The sequence below is a fragment of the Engystomops pustulosus genome, chromosome 1 (assembly GCF_040894005.1).
Source record: "Engystomops pustulosus chromosome 1, aEngPut4.maternal, whole genome shotgun sequence".
NCBI classification, from domain to species: Eukaryota; Metazoa; Chordata; class Amphibia; order Anura; family Leptodactylidae; genus Engystomops; species Engystomops pustulosus.
Window position 1 is genome coordinate 15,393,683 of NC_092411.1, and position 20,051 is coordinate 15,413,733.

The window sequence follows — 20,051 nt, forward strand, 5'->3', positions numbered from 1 at the left end:
CTTTAAGCTGTAACTTAGAAAATATGTAAAGCTACAACTGAAAAATTTAAAGGGTTTATCTACCTTGGACAATCCTTACAAGTAAGACAGGTCCCTTGACAATAAGCAGATCACAACGTGTCTTACTACTGAAATGCTAGTGATGAGCAGTGATCTGTGTATAAACCTGGCCACATTTTTTATAAGATTTTGAAAGTTTATACAAATACCAAGAATTTCTTACTTACTCATAATACTATCTGTTCCATTGGCAGGCGGCGTACAGGAAGAGGCGTTATAGTGATTGGTGCTGCTCCGGTGAAACGTGGACATAGGAGGAAGACTAGAATTGATGTCGGTTGAGGAGTGTGATGGATAGCTCTGTAGGGATGATAAATAAGGACCCGATTCAGCAATTCTCACTACAATACATGCACTCACAATGACTGAGCATGTTACACACTGTACACATCCTTTATGTCTGCGGAAGTTTCTTTGTAGACGTTCCGTTTCCATCATTATGTCTTTTCTTCTCTATCCCGGGCTATCCATTATCACAGCTAATACGTAAACAGACGTGTGCAGAGACATTTCAAGGAGACTTGTATTTTTAAAAAGTTTTTTCTGAGAGTCCTTGAGTTGTTCTCTGGTAACAACCAATATGGCCGTCATTCCAAGATATCACTAAGAGTTGTTGCCCAGCTCAGCTCTGGAATGGAGATAAATATCATTGGGTGCATCTTATCTGGATGTGGTGAGATAGAATTGGCAAGAATTTGATACAAAGGGGGTCATTTACTAAGGGCCCAAATCACGTTTTTACAGATTTTTCTGTTTTGCACCGATTTTCCCTGAATTGCCCCGGGTTTTTGGCGCACGCGATCTGATTGTGGCGCATTGGCGCCGGCATGCATGCGACGGATGCCCAATGGGGCAGATTTACTTACCCGGTCCATTCGCGATCCAGCGGTGCGTTCTCTTCGGTGGATTCGGGTCTTCCGGCGATTCACTAAGGCAGTTCCTCCGACGTCCACCAGGTGTCGCTGCTGCGCTGAAGTCCGCCGAGGTCCGCCGGAGTTCACGATCCATTGCTGGGTGAAGGTAAGTGCGTGTCCAGCGACACTTTTTTTTAAAAAATGCAACGGTTTTTCCAAATCCGTCGGGTTTCCGTTCGGCCACGCCCCCGATTTCCGTCGCGTGCATGCCGGCGCCGATGCGCCACAATCCAATCGCGTGCGCTAAAAATCTGGGGCAATTCATGGAAAATCAGCGCAAAACAGAAAAATTCGGGTAAAAACGCGATTCGGGCCCCTAGTAAGTGACCCCCAATATGTCAATAAACTAAAACTCAGACTAATGGCACAGTCATTCCATTACCGTATGGCACTGGTATTTTTAAAATATAGGTTTCTATCATTTGGTGTCAGAGATAGTTCAGAGGTGAGAACTGATTTTATTTGCGGTGATAAAGTATCCGTTACACTGAAAGCAGGTGCCCATGGTGGTCGGTTGGACAACCCCTTTAAGCGGTGATCTTACTAGTTCTTCATTAATGATTAGGCTTTGTGCCTTGACGTGCCTAAACCTCCCTGTGATTTGGGAGTCATTCGTCCTGGTGACTGCGGTAGAGAAGAAAGAAAATGTCGCCTCTGCTTCCCCCGTCAAGTTTATGGATGTAATTCCATGTAAATCACTTTGTTTGTGGTTTGCTAATCCAAACGTCTTTACAGTAAAATCTAAAATCTATGTTTGGGCTCCCCTGCTGTACATCTCGTGGATTTAACAGTTTTATAAGACCATTTAATTTGCCTCTACTGCCTTTCAGGGAATAGAAGAATTCACTCTCTGTTATACTGAAGACTGGAAGGGGGGGGGGGATCGCTGCCGATTACCTGGCGGATTTATCTACAACACTGGAAATAGTCACCGGGATCAATCCAAGTCAGAACCTAAGGTCATCATATGTGTGCATGTAGTGATATCTGCAAATAATCTAATGTCTTCTGAGCAGACTGGGAAAGAGTTCTATCTATATCTATCTATCTATCTATCTATCTATCTATCTCATATCTATCTATCTATCAATCTATCTCATATCTATCTATCTATCTCATATCTATCTATCTCATATCTATCTATCTATCTATCTATCTCATATCTATCTATCTATCTATCTATCTCATATCTATCTATCTCATATCTATCTATCTCATATCTATCTATCTATCTATCTATCTAGCTAGCTAGCTATCTCACATCTATCTATCTATCTCATATCTATCTATCTATCTCTCTCATATCTATCTATCTATCTCATATCAGTCTATCTAGCTATTTCCTATAGAGTTCTATCTATCTCATATCTATCTCATATCTATCTATCTATCTATCTATCTATCTATCTATCTATCTATCTAATATCTATCTATTTATCTATTTAATCCAAGGTAGCACAGTGTGAATTCCTAAAATGGGAGGGTGTTGAGCCCTAATTCCCGGACCAGTCTGTATAACATCATTCTATCTATGATATCTATTTATGGTCATAGACATCATTTCTCCATCATCTCTCGATTCCTCTCTTTGCTTTTTATGTACAGTATGTAAAGAAGTCAACTTGAAGCAGCGCTGAAGTATAAAGCATGGGGAATGACAGAACAGTAGATTTCCTACTACTTTAGATCCAAATGCGTCTCAGTGTATCTTACCAGGCGGTCGTGTGGATGCAGGTTGCAGTAGCTACTTGACTGTGGAATATGAGAAGAGTTGCCCAACATCCCTCCATAACTGGCTTGGTTCATTCCACTCGAACTCCAAGGGTCACTGCTATGGTGACCATCTAAAAATAGACGACAGGCAACAATGAGAAGACACTCCGACAACAATGAGACATCCATCCAATGAGATACGTGCGGTGTATGGCACAAGGAAACAATGTGACGACAACCCGGAGATCGTGGATACGTTGGATACATTGTGGCCAATATAAAGAGGTCCATAGGCTCCGCATACGCAATAGTGAAGTGTTCTGCTCTACTGTATCCTATGCAACTATAACATCATCTGCTCCTAAAAAAGCTGCGTGACCAACAACCTGCTGCCAGAGAACAAACCTAAAACCTATGACCTTTCACCTTCTTCACCAACTCTTTGTATCCATTAGTAGTTTCCGCTCCAAAGATTCTGCCGCAGTTGGAATTTTTTCTCTAGCCCTCACCGTTCCAAAGTAATCAGTGAAACAAGTGTCAGCCCCCTTCTTCAGGCTCCAGCCAAGGACCGCCCACTTGGCAGAAGAATGCCCGATTAGCATATTAGTTGGCAAACTAAAAACTACTGATTGTTTGGGAATGCTGAGGGCAAGAGAAAAAATTCCAACTGTTTCGGAATCAGTGTGGTGCCACCTACTAAATGATGCAAAGAGCTGGTGGCGATATTGAAAGAATTTTTTTCTATAAGTAGGACATAGGTCACCTCCAACTACTGCATTAAAGGGGTTTTAAAACTACGTATATCATATCTGTGTTTGAACAATTCTTGGGAACCCTCATTCATAAGTTGAATTTGGATGCCTGGATTGGAAACTACAACTTGAACAAGACTAGAAGAACAGCGCCCTCTTCTGTGTAGTGGCCAGGCTTAGTAACTGCAGCCCAAGTTAGTTGGAGTTGAGATGCATTGACAGAGCTTAGCCATTCCATGGAGAATTCCGCTACGACATACAAAGAATCGGATATGATATAGATCATATGTTAGGTGGTGGTAGGTGGGGGGTAGTGTTCCAGGATTTTCAATGGGGTCCTCAAGTTACACCTTAGGATGAAGCTCAAATACAAAAGGGGGGCTGATGGCGACAAAGAGTATAGATACACTGATACATTGTAACAAACTACCAGTATAACAGATATAGGCAATACTTATGTCTTTAGATCACAAAGGAAATTCTCTATAGATACACATTATATGTACATGTCTTGTAAGAGTACCATAGATTATGTTGGCGCTCTATACATATATATATATGGAAAGATGCCTCTAACTTTGCTTTACCTTGCATGAAGAAGGAGCTAGGGAAAGTGCTGGCAGCTGGCTTCGAGGATGGATAACCTGGTGAATCCCTATTGTAGTCGGCAGTGCTTGCTGAAGGGGCATAAACCTGCAAAAACAAACAGACACCATTAGTTATAGAGTTATCAGAGGTAAATACACAATACATAGGTGCAGTATTATAGTAGTTATATATTCTTGTACATAGGGGGCAGTATTATAGTAGTTATATTCTTGTACATAGGGTGCAGTATTATAGTAGTTATATTCTTGTACATAGGGTGCAGTATTATAGTAGTTATATTCTTGTACATAGGGGCAGTATTATAGTAGTTATATTCTTGTACATAGGGGCAGTATTATAGTAGTTATATTCTTGTACATAGGGGCAGTATTATAGTAGTTACATTCTTGTACATAGGGGCAGTATTATAGTAGTTATATTCTTGTACATAGGGGCAGTATTATAGTAGTTATATTCTTGTACATAGGGGGCAGTATTATAGTAGTTATATTCCTGTACATAGGGGGAGTATTATAGTAGTTATATTCTTGTACATAGGAGGCAGTATTATAGTAGTTATATTCTTGTATATAGTGGGCAGTATTATAGTAGTTATATTCCTGTACATAGGGGGCAGTATTATAGTAGTTATATTCCTGTACATAGGGGGCAGTATTATAGTAGTTATATTCTTGTACATAGGGGGCAGTATTATAGTAGTTATATTCTTGTACATAGGGGACAGTATTATAGTAGTTATATTCTTGTACATAGGAGGCAGTATTATATAAGTTATATTCTTGTACATAGGGGGCAGTATTATAGTAGTTATATTCTTGTACATAGGGGGCAGTATTATAGTAGTTATATTCTTGTACATAGGGGGCAGTATTATAGTAGTTATATTCTTGTACATAGGGGGCAGTATTATAGTAGTTATATTCCTGTACATAGGTGGCAGTATTATAGTAGTTATATTCCTGTACATAGGGGCAGTATTATTGTAGTTATATTCTTGTACATAGGGGGCAGTATTATAGTAGTTATATTCTTGTACATAGGGGGCAGTATTATAGTAGTTATATTCTTGTACATAGAGGGCAGTATTATAGTAGTTATATCCTTGTACATAGGGGGCAGTATTACAGTAGTTATATTCTTGTACATAGGGGGCAGTATTATAGTAGTTATATTCTTGTACATAGGGGGCAGTATTATAGTAGTTATATTCTTGTACATAGGGGGCAGTATTATAGTAGTTATATTCCTGTACATAGGTGGCAGTATTATAGTAGTTATATTCCTGTACATAGGGGGCAGTATTATAGTAGTTATATGCTTGTACATAGGGTGCAGTATTATAGTAGTTATATTCCTGTACATAGGGGGCAGTATTATAGTAGTTATATTCCTGTACATAGGGGGCAGTATTATAGTAGCAATATATCATTTACTTTGTTGTTTATAGCGAAACAAAATTTTGGAACTCATTTTTGTTTTCCTTTTTAGCACACATCATATTGTTACTTCCTAAGTTCATGACCAGAAATCATAAAAATTCCCCCACCAACAGGCCGAGTCCTCATAAACACTACTTCATGGCAGCCTCAATTCTTTTTGCGTAGGCTCCCGGAACAATTCAATCTTTCATATCTGCTTAATCATTTGGGATTAGCGCCATTCAAGAGCGGCTTAATACTGGGTTATATTCTATTCTGTTTTCTTTTCCAAGTCTACTCCCATGTATCCAATAAAGAAGCGGATTCATTGTGTCCTTACTATTAAATATTTCATTCTTGGAACGGGCGGAACAATCGGAGCAAATATAATATACACCATATTACCCGGCCAGTAAACATTCCCCCTTCAAAGACACATGAAAAGAGACCTTCAAACCTGGATCTGACGGAGACCACCAACGTGCAGGGTGGGAATTTTTTATTTATCGTTTTTTTATGCGTGCGCTATGAAACTTGAACGTTTGCCAAGGAAACACATTTGCTTTCTACTTTACTAAATACAAAGAATTTTTACTAAATAAAGATAGACCGTATACATCTTGTTTACATCGTCTATAAACATCCGGCCATACAACGACGACGTTCATACGGTTTCGGTTTGGAGGAAGGAGAAAAAAATATATACAAAAATACTTGTGATTTTTTTTTTTAATTTTTATTTATTTATTTTTTTAAGCCCTGTTTTCTCTCCCACACTCTTTTTTTTTTCTTTTTCTTTTTTTTTTCCGAAACGCTCCTTTCCAGATGGCCAGAAGACTGAGGCGCTGTCATCTCGGTGATGAAAATGGATACCCTCCTGCCTCCATTTTGAAGCAGGCAGCAGATCACAGAATTGGCAGGCTGCCTGCTCTGACATTCGCTTGTCACAGCAAAATGAAGGGGGGAAAATTCCACCAATAAAAAGACATCTGCAATATTAACCAGTTCAGTGCCCGGTTGGGGGGGTGGAGGGTTTTCGGCACTTGGCAGAGAGTCGCCAACGCTGGGTGGGGGGGGGGGGGGGGGTCTGGCTGTCGTGAAAAAGGTTAAAAATAAAATATATTTCCCTATTGCAAGTGATGAACACATAGAAACGATTTATTCTTTATGGGGACGCATATCACAACGGCGCCATGTTGCCACCCCTTACGTACGGGCTGATGAATCTGTTGCCGATTCGACTTCTATATTCGTATACAGGCAGTCCCCGGGTTACATACAAGATAGGGTCTGTAGGTTTGTTCTTAAGTTGAATTTGTATGTAAGTCGGAACTGTATATTTTATCATTGTAATCCCAGCCAGAACTTTTTTGGTCTCTGTGACAATTGGATTTTAAAAATGTTGGGTTCTCATAAGAATCAGGATTAACACTAAAGCTTCATTACAGACACCTGTGATAACTGTTACAGCTGTTTATTGTAGCCTAGGACTAAAGTACAATAAATTACCAATATCCAGAGGTCCGTTTGTAACTAGGGGTCGTATGTAAGTCGAGAGTTCTTAAGTAGGGGACCGCCTGTATATGGAAGATATTTTAAGATGGAGATTCAAAGAGACAATAGTGATCAAGCATTAAAAGAGTGCGTAGTGGGAGGATGTTCCGATTCAGACTTTATATCTATGTGTCGATTGTGGGGAAAAAAAAAAAATCTAATATTTTTGCTAATTTGTAACATTTAAAAAACCAACTGCATAAATTGTTGCTACAGGAATTTTTCTTTTTTTAGAATTGCAAGTTGCAAAAAAAAATTAGGCCATGTTAAATCACGTGCATTGTGTGATACTGCAAAGAATATATTCCGCAGAATTTTTTTTTTAAATCAATTTTTTTAATAGGACACTGAACAAGTATTTTTAATTAAAAAATCTAAATTTTAAATCTAGATCTACATCTTAAAAAAAGAAAGCCATCTGCATATGTAATTGATGCAATTGATGTCTAATTAACTTTTTGGAGTTTTGGAAATAAAAAATTTCTCAGGTCTATAGTCGTAGTTTGGCCGTCTACTGGTAAGGGTGTGTTCACATGTGGCACCTTAATTGAAAGGAAATTTTAGTGAATTTTTTTGTGTTTGTAGTAAAGAAAAATTATCAAAAAATGTGTTGTATTGATGTAAAATCATTGACATTTTTTAAAAAAACACACATGGGTTTTTACTTCTGGAGAAGCTATTCTAAAAATAAAAAAAAATTCTATTTCCAATTAGTTGGTCAAAATTGTAGTTTTTACATGTCATTTCTTTCCCATTGAGACACCTAAATGTAATGTCGTTTAAATATCTCTATTAAATCAAAGCAAAAAAAAAATCAAAAATTCAAAAATTTAAAAAAAGAGTCTCAGGGATTGTGGGATAACTGACGGAAATGCTGATAAAAAAAATGTAAACGCAGTCCGAGCTGCCACCAAAGAGAATAAAGCGAATGAGTGTAAAATTAGCTATTCAAATCCTTTGCAAGATTTTTTAAAAATATGTTTTATTAAAAAATCAACAGGAATATGAAATTAAATAACATTTTTCAAAAATAAAAAAAAATATAAAAATGAAATAAAAATAAAAAAAATGTCCTGTCCATCAGGAGAGTATGAAATATTTAAAATTTTTCCTAAAAAAATAAGAAATATTACATTTGCCTGTTCTTCCATACAAAGCATTAATAAGAGCCCGCACACGCACACGTGTTTTCTGGTACAATGTAACAATAGGCCACAACTTCCTCCATATCATGAAATCATGAAAGAGTAGACAAGGATTTTTTATTTTTTTCTAATTTTATAGTGAATCACTTCTCTGTGACTAATTGTCTGGACATTATCCTGTTGGGCAGGGAAAAAAAAGACAGAATTTCACTTCCCAAACATTTGTGTGGAAAAACCCGGATGACAGCGAAAAACAATAGGAAAGGTGACAGCCTTGAGTATAATAAAAACATAAAATCCTTAGGTATAAAGATATTTTTAAAAACGGGAAACTTGCCCTTCGTATCGAGTGAGATCGCTGCTTATAACTATCATAACTACAGAAAAAGTGATCTTCAGATAGACACATTTATATACAGGCGGTCCCCTACTTAAGGACACCCGACTTACAGATGACCCCTAGTTACAGAGGGACCCCTCTGCCCCCTGTGACCTCTGGTCACCTCTCTGGATGTTACTATAGTCACAGGCTGCAATGATCAGCTGTAAGGTGTGTGTAATGAAGCTTTATTGATAATCCTTGGTTCAATTACAGCAAAAAATTTAGAAACTCCAATCGTCACCGGGGCAAAAAAAAAAATTTCGGCTGATCTACAATGATAAAATATAGAGTTTCGACTTACATACAAATTCAACTTAAGAACAAACCTATGGAACCTATCTTGTACGTAGCTGTATATATATTTATATACACCTAATCAGAAATTAGACATGCCCCCTTAATGGGTATTACACTCTTCCTTTATATTATTAGGTTTCTTACAAGGGTTTTTCAGAAATTCCCGTGGCTTTCCAGATATACCCTTGGAGCCTATACAGGGTTCTCCAAAAAAAGAAACCAACTCTACCCCGCTCCAGCGCTGCTACTGGTTCCGGCGCTGCATTGCTATTTCTAGTATTCGGCAACAGGATGTCACTTGTGATGTAAGAGGAAGTGACGTCCACTGATTGGCTGAAGGGAGTCCCTTGACCCCTGGCACTTTCAGTCGGGATGCCAACGACCAGAAAGACTGGTGCAATACGGCAGCAATTTTTTTAATTTATTGGACCCAATGGGTTTACCAAAATCCTTTAAAACCCCTTTTACCACGCTGATGGCCTCCTGTTTTGGCACCAGCACATAAAGTTGCTGGGAATTGGCTGACTGTTCCCAGACCCTGTGAGACCTTCCAGATCTGAAATCATATTTGATCTAATTGTCTATTATTTTTTTTTATTCAGGGGTTATCCAGAATTAGAGAAATAAACATGGCTGCTGCAAACAGATTGTGAGTTTTAAGCTGTGATTGAGGTAGAGATGAGCAGACCTGGTGTTTACATTCAGGTTCAGCCAAGCGACCCGGACATATGCTATATGGAAATGTCAGACGTCCGAACCCGAACCCGAATGTTGGGTCCGCTCATCTCTATTCATAGGCAGGTGTGTTGCTGTTTCTGTATGGAGGCAGAAACATTCTTCTGCTCCTAAGTAATCCCTTTAAGTAGTCCATACTTTTACTTGATTTTGGAAGGGTCCATGATCTAGTGCGAGCTGAAAGCAGAAAAGGTCCCTGTATATATGCATTGCCTATACACTAGGGGAGTGTGGGGAGGGGACATACAACATACCCCATTTCCACCCACTTTGGGTGTAACTGAACGGGTAGGTGGCATAATAGATGCCCCCCTAGGTGTCCTACAGAAGAGGATTCCCTCCTCAGGCCTACTAAGAGTGCGCCTGCTTAAAGGGGAGATTTTGATTTGGGACACAGACTCTCGAATTTCTCTAGGCGCTAACAGTCCTGTGCACTAGGCCGAGCTCCTAGCCTAGCGTCGGGTTCAATAATAATTCTATACTATGAAGATTCATTGATTTCTAAGGGCCATGGTAAAGAAATAATCTGTGTTGCTCCTAGCAAGCAATCACAGCGCAGCTTTCATATCAGATTCAGCTCTGTGAAAATGAAAGCTGCGCTGTCATTGGTTGCTATGGGCAGTGAGCAGCCAACACTATAAAATCACCACAGAAATTTACCATACAATCCTCTTTACCCCATAATCACCCAAAATATCATTACACAAAGTCCATAGAGATCGCGGGAAGGGGGAATAACCTACGTAGGGGATAGCGGAATTAAATCTAATTAATATTAACCATTTCGTGTCAGGGCAGTGTTAATAAGGCCCTTTACTGCCGGCCTATCCTTCATCTTCCAAAATGTCTGACTGGCGGAAATGAACAGAGCAAAGCAAAAAATATTTTGTGCCAGACCACTCCCCCTTTTCCTAATTTGGAGGGGGAGGGGGTGTGACACCAGAGGCTCTCAGTGTTGGTTCACTTCCGTCTTCCCATTACAAAAACATGCACACAAGGCCTCACTGAGCATGCATGTACATCAGAGAGTCAAGAGGAACAGCTGCCAAACAAGTGTCACCTACTAAAAGTGTAAATCAAGCATTAGAGTAGTAGCTTTCAACAATAGTTGCTTTTTCTGTTGGAAAACTACAACTCCCATGACCCAGCCTCTGTGCCTGTATGCTAGGTATTGTAGTTTTGTAACTACTTGAGCAAGTCCAGGTCAAATAGTACTTCCTGAGAGAATAAAAAAGGTCACGTACTCGTACAGACGCAGCAGAGATGAGTTTGTCAGATTGGACGTAATGCGCAACCAATCAGACTCTAGTGTCAATCCACAAAGAATCCGAAAAATCACCGATTTCAGGACTTTGAACCCTAAATTTCTATAAACTTTAAGAGTCGCCCATTTTCCCCTGTGAACCCCCCCATTTATACAGCTATGAAGGAGCAGTAATAACAAATTCCCATTCAGGGTAAGGACCGTAACCCTGTAAAATGTTTGGTGTCACCACCGTAAGAACTTCAAAGAAGAAGATAAGAGAAGGATTTATATTTAGCGGTGACGATTGTTATATTATAGACGCCCTACGCTTTCTGAGTGTAATAACGCCGTTATGCCTCGCAATAATGTTAATTAAGACGCACAGAGACAAGGGGGTGTTTTTGTTTTTCCAGAAATAGAATCTCTCCCACCAGTTGAGGACGTGGGCAGAGCAGCGATGAAAAAAAAGCCGCTATGTATCAGAAACAGAGCCTGGCATAATAAGATGGCTATATCAGACCAGTGACCTCGTGCCTCAGCAGGTGTGACCCCCTAACCTCCTATACCACCCCCTCCCCCCTTATCATCTGGAGGGTTCATGGTGAGGACAGGAAATAACCTACAGAATCTTTGGCTTTGGGACATTAAGTCTTGTCCTTTTTGCAGTTGCCAAAAATCTAAAGGGCATTGCCCAAGGGTCAAATACCAAAGGGTCAAATACCAAAGGGTCAAATACCAAAAGGTCAAATACTGGTCTATGGACTTCCATGTGACATTATGGTATCTTGACAAAGATTCCAACTTTTTCTTCTACAAAGCGATGCTTAGTAGTGAGTACGGTCATAGCTCAAACTTGAATTTCGCTATGGCCCCCACTTTACAAACACAACTTCTGACATCTGTTGAATATATGACAAACTAGGAAGACCAGGGGCGAATCGACCCACCAGAGTACCAGAGAGTTCTCCAGTGGGCCCACAGAGGTCCAGCAGAAGACGACCCAACTTGGAGACAACTAAGGTCTACTTCCTCTGGATGGACCCCCAAAAATAATGTTATCTGGTGGGCCTATGGAACCCTTGTCCCACAATGAGGGAGACAAGAGAAACATTCCATCCACACCCTTGATATGTGGTGCCAAAATCACCATGTAGAATTACAAAGCCCATGAGAGGCATTTATCTTTATTTTTCTTCCAGTTTTTTCTCTCTTTTTTGGGACATTTTTTGGCGCATTGCAATTTTTGTGCTTTTTTTGGGACATTTTGAAATGTCCGCCAGACATTTGTTTTTCATCAGTAAGACTCATTCTCTATTCTATTCCACATGTGCTAGATGTCATAAATGACATTTATCATTGTCTAATTGTCTAAAATTTGTGACAAGTTTTTGGCGCAAAAAACTCCAGACCAAACCACACTTAAGGAAAACTTAGAAAATGGAAAGAAGTGACTTGAGACAGTTGGGCGATATTTTTGTGACATTTGTAACAAATGTCTCAACAAGAGATCTGAAAGAAAGACCCCATTTAACACAAGGAAAAAGTGAGATTGATAAATTACTAAAGAAGCAGACGGAAAAAAGACAAAAAGGCAAAAACAAGTCAAAACAAAGAGAGATAAGATAAATGACCCCCTAGGTGTTCCGAAGGAACATGGCAGAATTGTCCAAACTAGTATTTGGTGGTCAACTAATAAAACAAATAATACATTTTGAAGGGTATGGAAGCTTTTGCAACATTTTTTTATGGTACCAATGATTATATTATTTATAAAAAGTTCAACTTTTTTTCTGCATACAGCTCCTTTGCAGAACGATGCATCTCCATGGCTACAGACTACTTAGTAGTAGTAGAAATTAGTATTTTATGATCAGATTTTCTGAAGAACTGGCTGAAATTAGTCATGACTAGGGATGAGCAGAACCTTTCAGGGTCCGGTTTGTTGAATAAGGCCAAAATCTGATCCGACAAGTTTGGTTCAGATCCGGGTTCGCTCACCCCCTTTGTTAACACCCGTGACACCATTGTGGGTGTCACCGATGCTGGGTGCGTGCCACCATTATTGTTAGGATTGTCAGTCCCATGAGGTCATCAGAGAGCGACAATTCTAAGAAAGATTATTGTTACCAGCACCGATTGTGGGTGTTTTTGCGGCAGGGGGTTGAGCCCTAAATGCTGGACCCAAACCAGGGACCCGAGTCCAGGTCCAGGTTGGCCTTCTTCTGATTTTAGCCAATATCCTAATAGAAACAAGAATGAGAATGTGCCTGGGATTGGTTTTTCCATCACATTTAGTATGTTTGGAGTTAAAAATTTGAGCTTTAAAAAAAAAAAAAAAATTAAATTAAATCGCTAAAATTCTTCCGTATACAGATGGCACAATAGGGTAATATAATCTTAGAAAAAAGTGACAATTTATGGAGAGGAAATTTTTTTTTAGATGACTCCTTATAATAGCCGCCCGCAGCAGTGACATTAGCGTAATTCAATTACGCCGCCAAAAAAAAAAATATATATATAAAAAGAAATAATAAAAATGAAACAAGATAAAAAAAAAAAAACTTCAAAAAGTAAAAGTCAAAATTACTCAGCGCATCACAACAACAAGCTCAGTCATTTTGCTTCGAATCCCGTCTCACGGGTGGACTCGATGGTCCTCCGCGGGTTTTTAGCGTCTCCATGGAAACACCTGGAATCTTTCCGTCGGATGATAATTGTGTACATGGAGTTGGCAGGTTAGTTATCTTTGTCGGTGAGTTACATTTGATTTGCTGTGTTAAGAAAACAAGTGACTGCCAAAATTCCGAGAAAGTTGGCCCCGGTTAAATATGCTTGGAATTGATTATATTACACCTGAGTGAACATCTCTCACAACATGTACTCATTACATATCTCATCCAGGTGAGACATGTGTTAGAGTGGATACAGCTCTCGGGGAGATTCTGTGATGGTCCTGATTGACAGGGCCGGTGCACCACAACCACCTGAGGATAATTCTAGCCCCACATCTATAAATTCCATGTTACAAAGTGACATCTAATAGTTGATTTCTCTACTTATCCTGCTACAGGACATATATTTAGGTTGAATTATAGCAGATAACTCATTTTAGAGAAATGGAACATAAATGATGCTGCTCTCCCCCCCCTCTCTTAGCAGGAAGTCACAGCGACATCTTCAAAACTAAACACTGTTGAATTCTACAATGATATTCTGATTCATATGTTCTGACTTGAGTCTCTCCATCAGGCCACCACTTAAATAGTCAACCTAACATATATCTAAAAGATTCTCTTCGACCACGACCGGGCCCCAGGACTGGAGGGGCCCAAGCCACAGCAGTCAGATTCGTGGCCTGGGCCCTCCCGCAAAAGATATACTGCTACCGGCGATAGCTGCACGCGGGGGGCGGTGTCTGTGATAGCTGTGGGGGAAGGGGGCGGTGATAACCAGTGTGCTCCGCCCACCCGACGTGTGCCCCTCACAGCCCCACCAACCCGATGTGCAGCCTGGCCCCTCCACCAACCTGCTGTGCGGCCCGGCCCACCCCGTCAAGCCAACGATCGGCCCGACATCGATGAAGCTGAGTGAGTATACACTTATGTAAATGCATGTATATGTGTTTGTGTATGCTGTACATGTGTGTATGTTAACTGGAGCACCCTTGTCCGGTTCTAACAGCTGATTACGACCGCTTCCAATGGCACACAATGGGTCATATATAACAACAAGCCCACTTAAAGGGGTTCACCCAAGGTTACTTTCTTCCAAAAACAGCGCCACACCTGACCATGGTGTGTGCAGGTATCGCAATGGAGCTTAGTTTCTTAGTAAATGAATGGAGCTTAGTTGCAATACCGCACACTACCCATGGTTCAGGTGTGGCACTATTTTTGGAAGAAAGCCGCCATGTTTTTAAACTTCGGCAGGACCCTCCCTTCCCCCTCCAACCTTAGTCTGGTTTCTTATATAGATATAATGAACCTTTCTTTGACATTTTACAAAAAAATACAGCCAAAAAGTAAAAGAAAGGACATAAACAGATTAAAATACAGATTGTTTCTAAAAACTACAGCTACTACCAGGCAGGCTTGGCACCGGCTGCTTACTGAGGGTGTAATAAACAGGTGGATAAAGTTCCCACCGACATCCTGCCAAGTAAGACAATCTCCCATCCAAATGCGATTAACTGTATTCATTTAGCAGATATGAGCAAACATAACAGAGCGCATACCGCTAGGACAAATACAGGAGTCGTGGCATCCCGGGGAACAGGACGGGGACGTGCCGAAAATATACCGTGTCCATACAGAAGATCCCATACTGACCCTGACACTACACACACTGCCCCAATGCAGAACCAGAACACACAGAGAAGAATATAGCCTATAATATACCATAGCCATGACATCCCTAACATATAGCTTATGTGCTGCTTAAAGGGTTAGTCCACTTTGTAGACCCCTTTCTACTTTCTAATACCTCCCCTTGTTTTTAACCAAAGTCAAGAGTATAGTGGTGAATGGAAGCAGAGCTAGAGGTCCAGTAAATCGAATTTGCATGTTCTGATTCTAATCTTTGAAGGTTTACTAGACCATAGTCGTCAGAAGAACATATCCTCTGGAGGACCCAATCTTTGGGGCAGCATGGTGACTTAGTGGTGAGCATTACAGCCTTGCAGCGCTGGGGTCCTGGGTTCATGTCTCAGGGTCAAAATCTGTAAAGAGTTTGTATATTCTCTCCGGGTTTGTCTGGGTTTTCTCCAGATCCTCCGGTTTCCTCCCACACTCCAAAACATACTGGTAGGCTGATTAGATTGTGAGACCCATTGGGGACAGGGACTGATGTGACATGCTTTGTGCAGCGCTGCGTAATCTGTGTGCGCTATATAAATAAAGGAATTATTAATCTTTCAGTGACTTCAATACACACAGTGCAATACTTTATTTGACCTCTGGAGGCGCTGTAACATTTAATTCCCACTTGATTGCTATTGGTCTCATCTATTTAGTGACCCCATCTAGCTAAAACCATTTACAAATAAATCCCTTATAGGGGGTTTTCTGATTTAGAAACATCCCATGTCCATCAATCTAATTTTCAACACCTCATTTAGCTGCTTTATAAGTTGCTTCCGGCTCTGGAGGACCCAGCCTGTCATTGATTTTAATATGCATAGTGTAATGCTTCATTTCCCCTGTGGTGGCGCTGCAGAAATCTGCTACACTTGAATATAGCTTCCCATGACAGTCGATTGCTGGAGGTCTAATCCATTGGACCTCCTACCAGAACGTAAGTGAATTGCTGAAAAGGGAATTCGGTTATACAAAATCCAATTGGGGCATATAGGAAAGGGGAACCTCATTAAGCCAGAGGGGAGAGCTGCTTCATCCTGCTTTGTAGGACCTAGCCCTTCAGGGACAGCCTAATAATTTCAATACACATTGTGCAATGCTCTAATTCCCCTGCGGGGGCGCTGCAGGTTGGTAGAAAATATGCTTTCAGCTTCATTGGAGATCTCACCCATCTCTATGCCCATATCTACAACCATAGGGCAAATAAACTTTTACTTAAAGGGGAATATACCCTTTACCCAACACCCTAGTAGGTCACAGATGGATGGGTCCCTTATTTACTCAGACTATAGAGTTGGTATTTTGGGTGTCTCCTGCACTGGAGGACCCAGACAGTCTAGGATAGCTACATGATTTTACTATGCACAAAGCAATACTTAATGTGCCCAGTGGTGGCGCTGCCGCAAAACTGAACACTTCATTCCACATTCACAACAATGGAGCAGGACAAAGATGTCTAGACAAAAATGGAGTAACCCAAGTTGTATATACAGTATATAAATACACAGTGATATCAGGGCACTGTGGGAATTGTATCTCAGCGGCGCCTGGCAGGACCTCCTAAGGTCCCATACAGATGAGTAGAACTGATGCCTGCGCTGCTGGTGACAAAAATGGAGTAACCCAAGTTGTATATACAGTATATAAATACACAGTGATATCAGGGCACTGTGGGAATTGTATCTCAGCGGCGCCTGGCAGGACCTCCTAAGGTCCCATACAGATGAGTAGAACTGATGCCTGCGCTGCTGGTGACAAAAATGGAGTAACCCAAGTTGTATATACAGTATATAAATACACAGTGATATCAGGGCACTGTGGGAATTGCATCTCAGCTGCACCTGGCAGGACCTTCTAAGGTCCCATACAGATGAACATAACTGATGTCTGCACTGCTGGTGACAAAAATGTCTAGACAAAAATGGAGTAATCCAAGTTGTATATACAGTATATAAATACACAGTGATATCAGGGCACTGTGGGAATTGCATCTCAGCTGCACCTGGCAGGACCTTCTAAGGTCCCATACAGCTGAGCAGAACTGATGTCTGCACTGCTGGTGACAAATAATGGGAGTAATCCAAGGTGGATATATGGAATAAATATACAGTGATATCAGAGCATCATGGGAAGTGTGTCTCAGCAGCACCTGTCAGGACCTCCTAAGGTCCCATACAGATGTGCACTACTGATGCCTGCACTGCTGGTGACAAAAATACAGTAACACAAGGTGGAGATATGGAATAAATATACAGTCATATGAGGGCATCATGGGAAGTGTGTCTCTGCAGCACCTGTCAGGACCTCCGAAGGTCCCATACAGATGAGCAGCACTGATGCCTGCACTACTGGTGACAAAAATACAGTAACACAAGGTGGAGATATGGAATAAATACACAGAGATATGAGGGCGTCATGGGAAATGTGTCTCTGCAGCACCCGGCAGGACCTCTTAAGGTCCCATACAGATGAGCAGCACTGATGCCTGCACTGCTGGTGACAAAAATAGAGTAACACAAGGTGGATATATTTTATAAATACACAGTGATATGAGGGCATCATGGGAAGTGTGTCTGAGCAGTGCCTGTCAGGACCTCTTAAGGTCCCATACAGATGAGCAGAACTGATGTCTGCACTGCTGGTGACAAAAATAGAGTAACCCAATGTGCATATATGGAATAAATATACAGTGATATGAGGGCATCATGGGAAGTGTGTCTCTGCAGCGCCTGTCAGGACCTCCTAAGGTCCCATACAGACGAGCAGCCCTGATTCTTGTACTGCTGGTGATTACATGAATCTGTAAATTGGCGGGTCCCCAGGCGCACGTACATTCTCCTATCCTGCGGTGTAACAGTAATGAGATAGCGCTATCTGGGCGCCCCCCGCGGCACCTAGTAAGCAGATAGGACCTCGCCTGCGCCGCTAACAGCGCAGCATTAACCTTATTAACATTGTGTCCTCTCTTTTAGGATGTAAACAATTAGTGCTTTATTTTTAATTGTTCGGTGCCTGGTTTGATGTTAGCACCGTGCTGCATCGTGGGTGACGGATCTACAAGAGGCGCGGGCGCTGCAGCTGCCATTAACCCTCCGAGTGCCGAGCTGCCCAACATAGAAGAAGATAACACTGTAAAGAAATCTATAGACTATGTCTATTATTGTGTGAGGTTTATGACCTCAAGGTGGCAGCAAATACTAATTCTATCCCTGGCCATACTACAGTATACTACTGGTCCCTGTGGAGGTATATAGGGGTCCACATGTCTCCGCCATAGGTCTTATAGCAGTGTCCTCACACTGCTGTGTTCCCTGCATAAACAGCTTTATAGCCCTTTCCTTTTACTCTACTTAAAAGTGAGCACAGCAGTGTGAGTATATTCCCCAGTGCACTTAGATAAGCTACAATCCTAGAATTTAAATCCGTATTTCACAGTCCTGCTGCTACTAACAACATACACAAAGGTATGAATAAAAATCTCACCTGGGGCAATACCTAACACTGCCTGCACAGAGCACAGTAGTGTGGGTACGTCCCCCCGTGCACTTGTAGAAGCTACAATCCTAGAATTTAAATCCATATTTCACAGTCCTTCTGCTACTAACAACATACACAAAGGTATAAGTACAAATCTCATTGGGGGCAATACCCAACACAACCTGCACAGAGCACAGCAGTGTGAGGACAACCCCCTAGTGCACTTGAAGAAGCTACAATTCTAGAATTTAAATCCATATTTCACAGTCCTGCTGCTACTAACAACATACACAAAGGTTTAAGTACAAATCTCATTGGGGCAATACCTAACACTACCTGCACAGAGCACAGCAGTGTGAGGATACCCTCTAGTGCACTTGAAGAAGCTACAATTCTAGAATTTAAATCCATATTGCACAGTCCTGCTGCTACTAACAACATACACAAAGGTAAAAGCACAAATCTCATTGGGGGCAATATCTAACACTACCTGCACAGAGCACAGCAGTGTGAGGACACACCCCCAGTGCACTTGGAAAAGCTACAATCCTAGAATTTAATTCTAGAATTCTACAATTTTGAATTCGTCGAAACCTGCGACAGATGCTGCACACAAGCCACAAAATCTGATATCACGCAACTCCCAGGCACAAGCCCTGCGCTCTCTTTAGGCGATGAATGGGGGGGGGGGGTAATTTGTACATTTTGCCTTTGATATGTGTTAGGGTCAGGGCCTGTTTCCTGGACTGACCTATCCTGGGTTTGCAGCTACAGACCACAGTAGTTTTCGGGCAGGTCTCTAATATGAGCCACATGTTGCTGGCAATGGTTAAAGGAGGACTGGAGGGGGGGGGGGATGATGAAAAGAGCAGCCCTCCAGCCCCTCACGTGAAGTGCATTACCAGACCAGCATGGATAGGGCCGGAAGGAAAACCCACCCACCCCTGAGCCCCAGCGTTTATTCTATCAACCTGCAATTGCACAAATCAAAACCAGATGTCGGCCCCTTCCAGATCTTTCTCATAGGACAAACATGCAAAAAGTGGCCCAGGGCCTGGCCCTGCCATCACATCGTAATTGGGACCATATGACAGTCAGAGCGGCCCAGCAAATGTACAGACCCCCCCCCACCACCACCACCCCTCCCTAGCAAGGGGGGGGGGGGATTGCAGGTCCCACCGAGCCTCTAAGTGCATGGTGCACCATGGAAAACAAGTGCACAGGACTACAATAACCACCTGCAGGAGAGGAGGGGGCGCCACATGTCAGCCCCCAGGGGGTAACGCCAAGGGTCAATAGGGGCTAATAAAAATGCCTGACCAGAACAGTTGGGGGGAGGTGGTAGACAGGTGTAAGACCCCCATTCAGAACATTACAATTTTAAAGGAACTTTA

The 20,051-nt window shown here is 41.5% G+C and overlaps 1 protein-coding gene across 11 annotated transcripts in view; it reads right to left on the reverse strand.

The window, feature by feature from the left end:
* LOC140117323 (transcription factor 4) overlaps positions 1–20,051 on the reverse strand; it is a 366,241-nt gene that overhangs the window by 48,824 nt on the left and 297,366 nt on the right. For all 11 annotated transcript variants that reach the window (XM_072133987.1, XM_072133920.1, XM_072133958.1 and 8 more), the window contains 3 exons: positions 4,027–4,132; positions 2,688–2,818; positions 228–360 (listed from right to left, as the gene is read on the reverse strand). In XM_072133987.1, coding sequence (XP_071990088.1) covers positions 228–360; positions 2,688–2,818; positions 4,027–4,132 — 370 coding nt within the window. The remainder of the gene's footprint in view (positions 1–227; positions 361–2,687; positions 2,819–4,026; positions 4,133–20,051) is intronic.